The 11,222-nt window shown below is 47.4% G+C and overlaps 1 protein-coding gene and 1 pseudogene across 3 annotated transcripts in view; one reads left to right on the forward strand and one right to left on the reverse strand.

The window, feature by feature from the left end:
- The window catches only part of Shank2 (SH3 and multiple ankyrin repeat domains 2), a 522,268-nt gene extending 516,740 nt beyond the window's left edge, over nucleotides 1–5,528 (forward strand). For all 3 annotated transcript variants that reach the window (XM_013514155.1, XM_013514157.1, XM_013514156.1), the window contains exon 23: nucleotides 1,602–5,528. In XM_013514155.1, coding sequence (XP_013369609.1) covers nucleotides 1,602–2,172 — 571 coding nt within the window. In that variant the 3' untranslated portion in view covers nucleotides 2,173–5,528. The remainder of the gene's footprint in view (nucleotides 1–1,601) is intronic.
- A 4,285-nt stretch (nucleotides 5,529–9,813) lies between these two features.
- On the reverse strand, nucleotides 9,814–10,166 carry LOC106148479 (annotated as a pseudogene).
- Nucleotides 10,167–11,222: the final 1,056 nt, after the last annotated feature.

An 11,222-nucleotide genomic window follows, 5' to 3' on the forward strand; every position in this document is an offset into this window, starting at 1 on the left:
ATGACTACTGTCAAGTAGCGAAGTGACACAGAGCTCAGAAGTACCTGGGTGACAATCTTATGGTTTCACCCAAACACAGAGCAGCGCAAGGAAAGGCAGAGACCAGACCCAGGTACAAGGCCCACTCCCCTCCTTCGCTTCTGCTCCACGTAGGCTCTGACATGTTAGCATGTGGCAGGCCCTGAAGAATACCAGGAGCTACACAAGTGGTTTCTATGGCCTAGCACCTTTTTCAGTGTTTGCGGGAGTCTGGTTCACTGCAGATGCTGCCCCACCCCACGATCCAGTCTCTGCAGGTCTGAGATGGACTCGAGAGTCCTCATTTTCCCCCCAATTTCCTAGGCAGCAGAGGGCAGAGCCAGGACTTGAGTTGGCATCTCTCAATCCAGATCCTGAGGGGCCTGTGTAGGGCTCATCTTCCCAGAAGGGGGTGGAGTGAGCACCCACATTCATGCGAGTGAGTGTGGGAGGTGAGAAACACACACGTGCTTTCACCTCTGCAGGACCTGTGGTCACAGGGATGGCAGAACAGCCATGGTTGCGACTTGGGGATAGAGGAACAAGAGCCAGGGTCCAGAGAGATGCTTGTCCTCCCTAGTTGTGACCAGAACACCTGCCAGTGAGGGGCATTTCATAAAAAGACCACCTCCGTGCAGGCAAGTGTGAATAGGACTCCCCAGCACCAGATGTCACCTGTGTTCCACAGAAGCATCCCCACCAGAGCCAGTGGAAGGGACACTTAGGAGACTGAGCCTCTCTTCCAGCTCCAGCAGCCTCACCTGCCTATCCATAGTGAAGGAGGCAGGGCTGAGGCCTGAGATTCCCTTCAGACCTCTGCTCTCAGTGGGGACTGTACATCCTCCTAGTGAGTCTCTGCATGCAAGTACATCACTTCACACTGCAGTGAGGCAGGCCTGTCAACACCAGGCAGGGCTACTTGGGAAGCAGACCCTCCCCTGAGGTTAGCTCAGGACACACTGTGACAAACTAATCCTTGCCCTCTGGGTCTGGGGAGAACTTCCAACCCCGGGTGCTCTTGTAGCAGGTCCAGCCCTGCTCTTGTTTCAAAATCACGGACTTCGGTCCGAGGATATAGCTCAGCGGCACAGCGCCTGCCTGGCAAGCGCAAGGTCATGAGTTCAATTCCTGGTACCAGAAATTCTGGTACCAGAAAGCCAAAAGCCAAGGAGGGCCAGGCAGCTAAGAGCAGCTCAGAGAAGATCCCTCCTCAAGGGTGTGCTTCCTCAACCTGCTGAATAAAGGCACGCCATTTTGAGGGATGGGGGATGTTCCTGAGCACATGCCCCCATGGGCTGGCTGTCCCAACGCCCTCTTTGAGTAAGACACCCCCAGTCTCCACGTCCCACCACAGACAGGCCCTTCCAGCTCCTCCAGCTGGGCTCAGGTGAGTGGCTGGCGTGGTGTGCTGTGGTGTCTCCTGAGGACTCTTCCTCCTGCTCCTCCCACCCCATCCTGGCATGGCAAATCACTTGCTCATTGCCAGTGATCTGCTACTAGATGTTATGGTGTGGCTTGGGCGCCTCCCCCACCCTCCTCAGTGACCTGGCTTGTGATGGTTTTCTCTGTTGTTACCGTTTCAGAAGCCCGGAGGTCATGAGCACCGTCTCAGGTACACGGAGCACGACGGTCACATTCACTGTCCGCCCTGGCACCTCCCAGCCCATCACCCTGCAGAGCCGGCCCCCTGACTATGAAAGTAGGACCTCAGGAACAAGACGTGCCCCAAGCCCTGTGGTCTCACCAACAGAGATGAACAAAGAGATCCTGCCCACCCCTCTGTCTGCTGCCGCTGCGTCTCCTTCTCCCACACTCTCAGATGTCTTTAGCCTTCCAAGCCAGCCCCCTGCTGGGGACCTATTTGGCTTGAACCCAGCAGGTCGCAGCAGGTCGCCATCTCCCTCAATACTCCAACAGCCAATCTCAAATAAGCCTTTTACAACTAAACCTGTCCACCTATGGACTAAACCAGATGTGGCAGATTGGCTGGAAAGTCTGAACTTGGGTGAACACAAAGAGACCTTCATGGACAATGAGATCGATGGCAGTCACTTACCAAACCTTCAGAAGGAAGACCTGATAGATCTGGGGGTGACCCGAGTTGGGCACAGAATGAACATAGAAAGGGCTTTGAAACAGCTCCTAGACAGATAAGGATGGCTGTTCCTTCCCTTTATAGACTTCTTGTTATAAGTAGAGATGGGCTTACGCTGAAATATCTGATGGCCAAGCAGAGTCTGTGAGCACCAACCCCATGCCATGGGTTTGTCTCCAAGTACCCAAAGAATGCTGAGAGCATCCACAGCGTGGCTGAGCCAAGGCCTTGGAACCCCAGCTCTCCACGTGGGTTTCTTGGGTGGCTTCTGTCCAATAGGGAATGGGGAGGGGGATTTTCTAACATGGATTCAGATTCCCAGCCTGCTTCCCAGCGTGCAGGTGATCTTGCTTTGCTGGGCCCAAGTGGCTCCCATCGATTTCACAGGGGATCCTTGCTCTTGTAGGCAGACATCAATGTACTCCAGATACCTCCTGAGACCTTCCTGCTCTGCTTTCTGGGCAGCTCTCACCACGCAGGTCCCAACACAAGCCTTTCCTCCATCCTGTGGCCTCTTGGAGGATGCTCAATGCCCATCTGCTCCTGTCTTTTTCCTGTACTTGCTTGCAGTGAGATGCTCCCAGATGGGCTTATCCAGTGCCCTTCCTGGGCCGGAAAGGTAGAGAATGTTTTTTCCTGGCCGGATCACTTACCCCATCTCCTCCTGTGTTGTGCACTCATGGTTCTTAGCCATGAAGTTCTTGGCAGTGGTAGGCGTTTGAAATGGGATCGTGCCCAGCTTTGCTTAGCTTTCTTTCTTTCTTTCTTTCTGCACATATATTAGCATAATTCCAAGGTGGCCAAACAGATGTCACATGGAGTTAGTCAAAGCACAAGGTCACGATCCCAAGGAGGGGACCCCTGGCCATGGGAACCAGCCATTGTGTAGTTTCCTGGGCCCGGGGCCTCTTCTAAGACAAGAGCAGCTACTGCCAGGAGCATTTGCCCGGGATGGAGAGGGGTCCTCTGCCTCTCAGGATTCTTTTTAATTAAAGGCCTGTTGAGCTCTGCAAAGATCAGAGCAGGTGAGCATCCACTCCGACATAAAGGACAAGAAGATAACGTGGTCATGGTGAGCATGTGCTGCCACAGGTGGGCTGATGTCTTCACCAGGAGTTGGTGGGGCTCTGTGACCTCAGTCTGAACCCAGCTGAGGGTAAGCATCTCTGCCAAGATGGCCCTTTTGCTCACAGATACCAGGGAAGGTGGTACTTAGGGGCTTCTCCCCCTTCTCTCCGGGTGTCTGGGAATCCCACCAGCTTGTCTTAATAGTACAACAGGGTCTTGGAGGACCCCACGGGCAGGAAGTACAGACAGGACCCAGGGTAGAGAACAGAAGGTGGGCTGCAGGACGCAGGTTAACACGGATGAGAACAGAAGCAAGGCAGGGAGCTCTCCTGGACGATGGCCCTGCCTATGGCCCAGCTTCCTGAGCCTGTACCCTTCTTGCCCCCGAGTCCCTCCTTCCAGAAACGATACCTCTGATGTCCAAGGGAGGTCACCAGTTGCACACAGGCTGCAAAACATCAAGTCAGGCTTCCCGCACCTTCTCCCACGTGTGGAGAAAATGCAAATGTCAGGTGTGTGGTTTCATTATGATTTCAGAACTAGCTCAGCCCATCTCTAATTATAAAACACCTTTTTCCTTTTTTTTCTTTATGCTCACGACCATGCGTCTGCTGAGGTCTGAAACAACTCTAGAATGAACACATAAAATTTAGCAATTTAAAATCTTTCTTTACTGCAAGTTTAAATAGGTGTACAGATAGTTTATAAGCACAATATTTTAAGAAAAAAAAGTGGCTGGTCTACTAGGCAGCCTTTGTGCCACTTCAGTGCTAGAAAGTTAAAGAAAAAAAAACTTTTGTGATTTAATGATACTATTTCTGTGGAATAATTATACAAGTATGACCTTTTTAAATCAACCTTATCTGGATGCATCTGAACCAGCAGAGCTGTGTTATATTTTCTATCTTTGCTAGAACTTCTTCATTGAAAGACAATTATTTCTTCAAAAGTCATTACAATTCACAATGCAGCAGTTTCTCCAAAAATAAAACCAAAATACACACCCCACACACGCACATCCTTGATTTGGAAAGCCAGTCTTTGGACCGTGTGGGTTCCAAAACCATTTGCAGGTCAGTCTTTGTATCCGAATGACCCAGTCCAGTGGAATTAATTGAACGTTAAAGTGCTTTACTTCATGTACTTTCTGTTTCCCACGATAAATGAGTATTAAGCTAGAAAAAGGTACCCCAGGTGGCTGTATTTCAGAAAATGTAAGAACAGTGGTTTTGCCATTAATTCGTCTTCCATTTGGTGATTTCTGCAAAATTTCTAAGTATTCCACTTCACAAGGCTCTTTTCCTTTGCCTACAGTTGGCATTACCTCTACACACAGTGCCAGGCAGAATGCTAGACAGGAGACCTGGTGGCTTGGGGTCTACTGACTCAGGCAGCCAGTCAGCGACAGCAGCTACTACCACCCCCCTCTCTTAATGAAACTTTAAGCCACATGCCAGTAACCAGAAGCAAGCTGACCGAAAGCCTCCAGAGCTGACAGAATCCTTACACTGTTTTATCATAGAATAGTAGTCAGATGTATCAGAACCTGCACTGACCAACAAAACACACAGGTGTGGCTGAGTATACTCTGGCTCTACTGGACGGTTTTGCTACAGAAAGCAATAGTCCCTGTTCAAATCACCGCCTACTGTTCTCCCCTCTGGGACATGTCAGGATCAGGCCCTGTCCCAGGACCCTCTTTAATGGTGGAACAAATGTTAAACTGCTCATACAATGACCATGTTAATATTACTCCAGGTTTTAAGATCAACTTTTGTTATATACTGTAATTTAAACAAACTGCAATTACATGCCTAGTTTCTGTAATATTGTGTATACAAAACCAAAATCTCTCAAGATGTAAATTATATATATCTGCCAAGATACCTTCTCCAGGGCGTCTGTGCACATTTTAAGTTAATTCATATAATATAAAATTGACTCAGTGTGACTGTTGATTTGCTGAATTTTACATATCACAAAGTGAATTATTTGTGATACTTTAGTTAATAAAACAGTAACTTTTTTCTGAGTTATTGAACAAACAAACATTATCCAGTTGATCTGGCAATGACTTTTTTGTGTGTGGGCCACATATATTGATTTTTTTCCCATTAGCAATTTGTTTTTGTTTTTTAAATACTAATATGTTTCACACTATAGTTTCTGTAACACATGTTCGCATATCTATGTTGCTGTTACTTTTGTGCTTTTGTTCTTTTTAGACTTTATTAAAAAAACAAGAAAACAAAAAAAGCTCCTGTAATTTGCACTTTCTCCCAATCCTTAAATCTCTTGTATGGCAACCAAAATTACTGTAAAAAAAATAAATATACTCTTGCACTAAGGTTGTGGTTCTGATTGCAAACAGTGAAAACTGTCTGGATGAAACAAACACAAAGTTGCCAAACTGGTGATCTAACATAGGTTCTCTGAAACATCACAGCCAGCTTTACCTCTATAAAACTGACCAGATATAAATATAACTGACCTCTATAAAACTCACTGATGATCTTTCATCAAACGGTGAGAATGCTTTCATGGAGCTCATCGGCCTTGGCCCCATTTCCTTGACGTATTCTCAGTGAGTGGAAATGTGTGTATTATTTCAAAATTGTATAAAATGTCAAACTGGCTTCTGTGACTATTCCTGTGAGCCGGGCACCAAGGCCTGGCTGATCCTTCTGTTTTGTGGTGGGAGTAGGGGTGCCCTGGAGACTGAGCCAGGCCTAGATCTGTCTCCTAGGAGAAGTGCCCATACCCCGGTGAGCTGTCTGCTAGCCATAAGGCCCTGGGAATTGCAGACCTGGGCAGACTCTCTGGTCAACATAACCCAATGTTTTAATAAGCAAGCAACATACTAAAGCCTGGAACAAGAAGGAATTTGTGTCCTTACTGCAAAGAACTGAATCAGGAAGACATGGGTTATTTCTTCTGCTTTAGGGAAGTGGCATTTTCTTTTCCATTTGCAGTACTAGGGAGCGCTGAGCTACATCCCTAGCCCCCTTTTTATTTTGAGACAAGGTCTCGCTAAGTTGCCAGGGCTGGCCTTGAACTTGTGATCCTCCTGCCTCAGCCTCCCAAGTAACTGGGATTACAGGCATGCGCCACCACTCCTAACAAAGGTAGTATATTTTAAACTTAAACACTGAAACCCTTTGGCCTCATCACGAAAGAGTCTCTAGCTCCTGAATGGTTTCTTCTGTTTTGGCACATTCTCCACCTGAACAGCAGCCACTGTGTTCCCATTCATGAAGAAGTCTAATCTTCACATCTTTGTACTCTGCCCTCCCACCACCTTATCATCAAATAGTTCCTCCCAACCTCTACCCACCACCCCCCAACTTCATTTCCAATGGTTTCTTCCAAAACTTTTTCCCGAGTACAGTATTTGTCTTGTTGGAAGAAAAAAAAAAATCATCGGAGGACTTTTTTCTTTTACTTGAACTTTGAGGTATTTTAATAACCAGTGAAGTTGGAATGTGTCTCTGTATCTGTAGATACCATGTACACACAGGAGTAAAATGCCACAGCGGCTGGGTGGCCACACAGTGGCATGCATAAGGGACTGCCCCTGCTTCGGGGGACAGGATAACCTCCAACCTTGGTTCTCAGACTGCCGCAGATCTAACCCCTTCGACTCTTAGCCCACATTGTACCCGTGGCTTTGTTTCCTCATGATCCCTGTAACATGGTTCTACATCTCATGATCTTGATTGTTTTATGTTTAAAATTACAACACTGTTCAGTGCTTCTACTCTGGAACTCTGTTCATGGCAATTCTGGAACTTTACTATGAGCCTTTCAAATAAATACCGAAAAGAAAAAAGAAGAAAAGAAAAAAACAAAGTGTGTGCCTTCGGTGTTTTGAACCTGATCTGCATAAAACCATATTGTACTCAAATGCTGTATATTTAATGAAAGGATACAAGTATCTCCAATGTATTAATGTAGCTGATAAAATAGTTATAGTGCCTTGTTTTCTGAACTGAGAAGCCCATATCAATGCACAAAGTAAAGGAAAAAATGATTCACAAACTGAAATGTTGAGAAGATCTAGACCTGATTCTGGAGCCTTTCTCATCCTGACTGTGGAATATACACAGTCATCCAAGTTAAAAAAAATAAAAAGAACATTGAAACAAGATTGTGTTATCAATTAATTTTCCATTAAAAGTGCTCTCTCCTATTATCACTTTCAGTATGTTCATTTAATTAAAATACAATCAAGTTTGAGAATGTTCACGGAAAAGAAAAACCCTGTCCTGGGCTTTCTGGCCCTCCTCCCTTGTGTTGTTTCGCCCTCTGGTGGTGCCTATTGGTAATGCTTCTCGAGGTCGGCAGTACTGATCATCTGCACCTTTTTGGTTAAAAAAAAAAAAACTTATAATGCTTGTTTTTAGTGAAACAAAGTTGATCACAGAAAAACTATTTCCATTTTTCATACGTTAAGGGAGTGGCAATATATCTGTCTTCCTTTTAAAAGAAAAATGATGTAAGAAGCATATCAGTTTAATTCTTGTTTCCATGCTATCAGGCTGTTTGCTGAATTCATCTCAATGTTCTGCTTCCCTGAGTGGCCTCTGGCATCTTAGATGCGTCTGGGTGCAGTAACCATGTTAGTAGCCGGTACTCTGCCTGTAGGAGCAGACAGTCACCGCAATAGTGAGCTCTGGTGGAACACTTTGGACAGACAGGAGCAGCATCACCCCATCTCCTCAGGGACCCTCAGCAAACAAGCCACCCACACTTCCAGAGGCAGGGCAGTACCACATGCTTGTCCATCAACACATCCTGAGCTGTCCATCCACACAAATCTCAAGGCAGGGAGGAGCTCCTTAGATCTAGAACTCTCCCCTGTGCCTGCTGACTTCACATGACTATCTGCTACATCTTCCACCGGGCCAGAATAAGTTGGAAATCCAGCTGTCATAGTTTCAGGAACACGTGCAGGCAATAATCTAAGAATCTAAAGGGAATGATCAGGGAGAGGAGATACAGCTGCTCTGGGGCTCCATTCCACTCACGAGCAGTGGCTCCCCCTACTCAAAGCAAACAGTCGAAGGGTGAGGTGGTACTACACACAGCCCTGGGCAAGATACCCACAGGAAGATATGACCTGGGAGCTGAGCCCTGGGTCCTGCATGAAGTGAAGATTAGAGATCTAGCCAGGTCACAGAACTTGGACATGACTCAGCAGCCACTAGCTTCTGGTGGCCAGTACTCCTGTCCAGGGCTATCAGAAGGCACCTGCCCTGCCACTGCCCTCCTGTAGTCTTCCCCACCTTGGATGACAGCAAAAACATGCCCTGCCAACCCAAAATTCAAGGAGCAAGAGGAGCGCACAGCATCAAGCAGATATCGACGTATGGACCCCAGAGGTGGACCAGCTGGAAATAGTACCTGGTACTGTCTGTACAAGCACCAAGCAAAAATACTGCACCCAGAAAGCCTGGCAGCCCTACAGGTAGAAATCAAGAGCCTATTTTGCAGATGAGAAAACTAAGTCTTGCCAAGCTCCACAATGAGTAGAGAGCCAGAGTTTGTCTGCAGCCTCCCTGGCTAAGTCCATCTGTGTGGATAAGAAACCACAGGTGACCTGGAAAGTACTGCTTGATTGGAATCTGCCCTTGATGACAAGGACACTCCTCCCTGTCCCTTTCTGGAGTCACCTGTGCAGGGCCAAAGGTGCCGATGGCTAGGAAAGGTAGGGTTCCTCTCAGCTGAATCAGCTAAGGGCTGTGGGAAGGTGAAACAAATTGGAAGCAACCTTGATCTTTCTATTGGGATCAAGAGAACCATATGTAGGGAACCGTGGCTCTCAGAGAGATGACCTGTCATTGGTAAACAGCACCATAAATACACGTGGCATCTACTTTAGTTCTCACAGGGGTCCTAAGAGGTAAGTGTCAACAAGACAATTAACCCCTTCACCAATGAGGAGTCTAAGGCTCAGAGAATCAGAAGCCAGTCCTATTGCCTACAGCTGGAACTGATTTTCCTGAAGACTGAGTCTTCACTACAAGCTTCAGAGAGGCCCTGGGCCAGTTCTCCCTCGGCCTTCCTGTTGAACTCTTCTGTTCACAGCTGTGAATCACTCAGGAACCTCCCAGCAAGGTCCTATGTGGCTAAGGCAACCAGAGCCAGTTTTGGTGCTTAGAGCAACCCAGCATCCAACTTACCACAGCATCGCTCTACCAGGGAGAACTGGGGCAGCCCTTTCCTCCCACATTCTACCACCCCAATGACCAGGGGAAAGGCCAAGCAAATGAAGAGGGAAACAAGAGTCAGAGAACTACAGACCAACCACTTCGAGAAGTCATGTTTTAAAGCCAGAGGCACGGAGCAGCACCAGCCCTTCTTGGCTTTGAAGCCCGCCATCTGAGCAAGCTAAAACTAAATGCTCTATTTTCTTTTTTTAATAAAAACCCAGCATTTATTGGCGTCCAGTAAAAACATAAGAGTAGTCAAAACAATAAGAACAAATGTTTTACAAATGCTCCCAGGGCAAACCACTTAATCTGTTGCCTTTTCTTTTTCATATATTTTAATTGCCATTGTCACCACCTCACTTCACTGCTGTCTTCTTAATTCACTGATCGTTCCTGGTTGGAGACACTTCGTAGCAGAGATCATCCTTTCAGCATGATCCGACCCAACTGTTTTCTTGACTTTGTTTCAGAATGAATTTCTTCTGCATCATCTAATACAAGGTTCATATACTCTTCAAACCCAATAATACAGCTCTCTATCCGCATATTCACTTGCTCATAGAACCATACATGAATGCGGGGTCTATTCTCCAAGTATCTAAAGATGGGGTTGATGGGCTGCACCATCACCTTCTGCACTTTCTGGCCTTGGCCCCTGTACACCATAGCAGAATGTCACAAAGACCACACCAACTACCACCTAAATGCTCTATTTTCAAGCAAGAATGTAGCCGAGCATGGTGGTGTGTGCCTATAATCCCACCACTCAGGAGACTGAGGCAGTAAGATCCCAGCAAGTTCGAGCCCAGTCTGGTTTACATAGTGAGTTCAAGGCCATCCTGAATTACACAGTAAGATCCTATCTCAAAAAAAAAAAAAAAAAAAAAAAAAAGTAATCACGAAGGCCCCAAACAGAGGTACAGGGGCCCAGGGAAATGGCCTACACATGGCTGGATACAGCATGAAATGCAAGAATCACGCGTCACAGCAGCAACAAATGCTGTCCTGCCCAGGCCCACCCCATCCTGAGCCATTTAGCCCCTACCCACCTGTAACTTTAGGCCTTCCCCATTCTGTTACTGTCACACTGCCACCCACGAGCCTCCTCCACGCTGGATCCTCCCAGTACATGCAAAGTTCCTCCCCTGGGTCCACAGGGGTTCCTGGACAACCAAATTTAGAGTAGAGCTGGCTCCAGTCACACCTTACATTTCCTCACAACATCGATCCCTCATTATTTACTTGCATAATGATCACCCACCCACCTTCCTGTCCTGCACACCCCTCTGGAAGACATCCGCCATGGGGCAGCTCCACCCATCCTGTGCCCTATCAGAACACAGGCAAGGAGGATTTTCCTCTGGGTCAAACAAACCCCAGCCAGGTTCCTCTGACCCCTCTTCCACACTCAGCCTCAGTTTTAGACTATATAATCCAAGACAACCAAGTGATTTTGCCCACCTTTCTCCCCAGACATTAAAAGGCCTAAACACTAACACAGTTCCACAGCTCAAGGTTACATCCCCAGGGTGAGCCTAGGCCACCAGAGAATGCTTAGGGCTGCCAAAAAGGACAGTCCAGCAACACTTGACCACCACCCAGCTCCTCCTTTGAGCATGCGCACTGTGAACTGCACCTCCCATACCAGGAGCGTCGAGAGGGCACGAGGCCCAGCCAGGAGCTGATTCCCACCCTCCTAACCATGCAGCCTGCAAACCCAGGATCCCCATCACTCTGGCCAGCCCTGTGTCACTCCGCACCTAAACCACTAGAGGCCGCCCGCCCACTCTCTCCTTTCAAACTCCAAGCCTGATGGGTCCTTGCGCACC

This window comes from Chinchilla lanigera, unplaced genomic scaffold, assembly GCF_000276665.1.
Source record: "Chinchilla lanigera isolate Chin_1 unplaced genomic scaffold, ChiLan1.0 scaffold00021, whole genome shotgun sequence".
Taxonomy (NCBI): domain Eukaryota; kingdom Metazoa; phylum Chordata; class Mammalia; order Rodentia; family Chinchillidae; genus Chinchilla; species Chinchilla lanigera.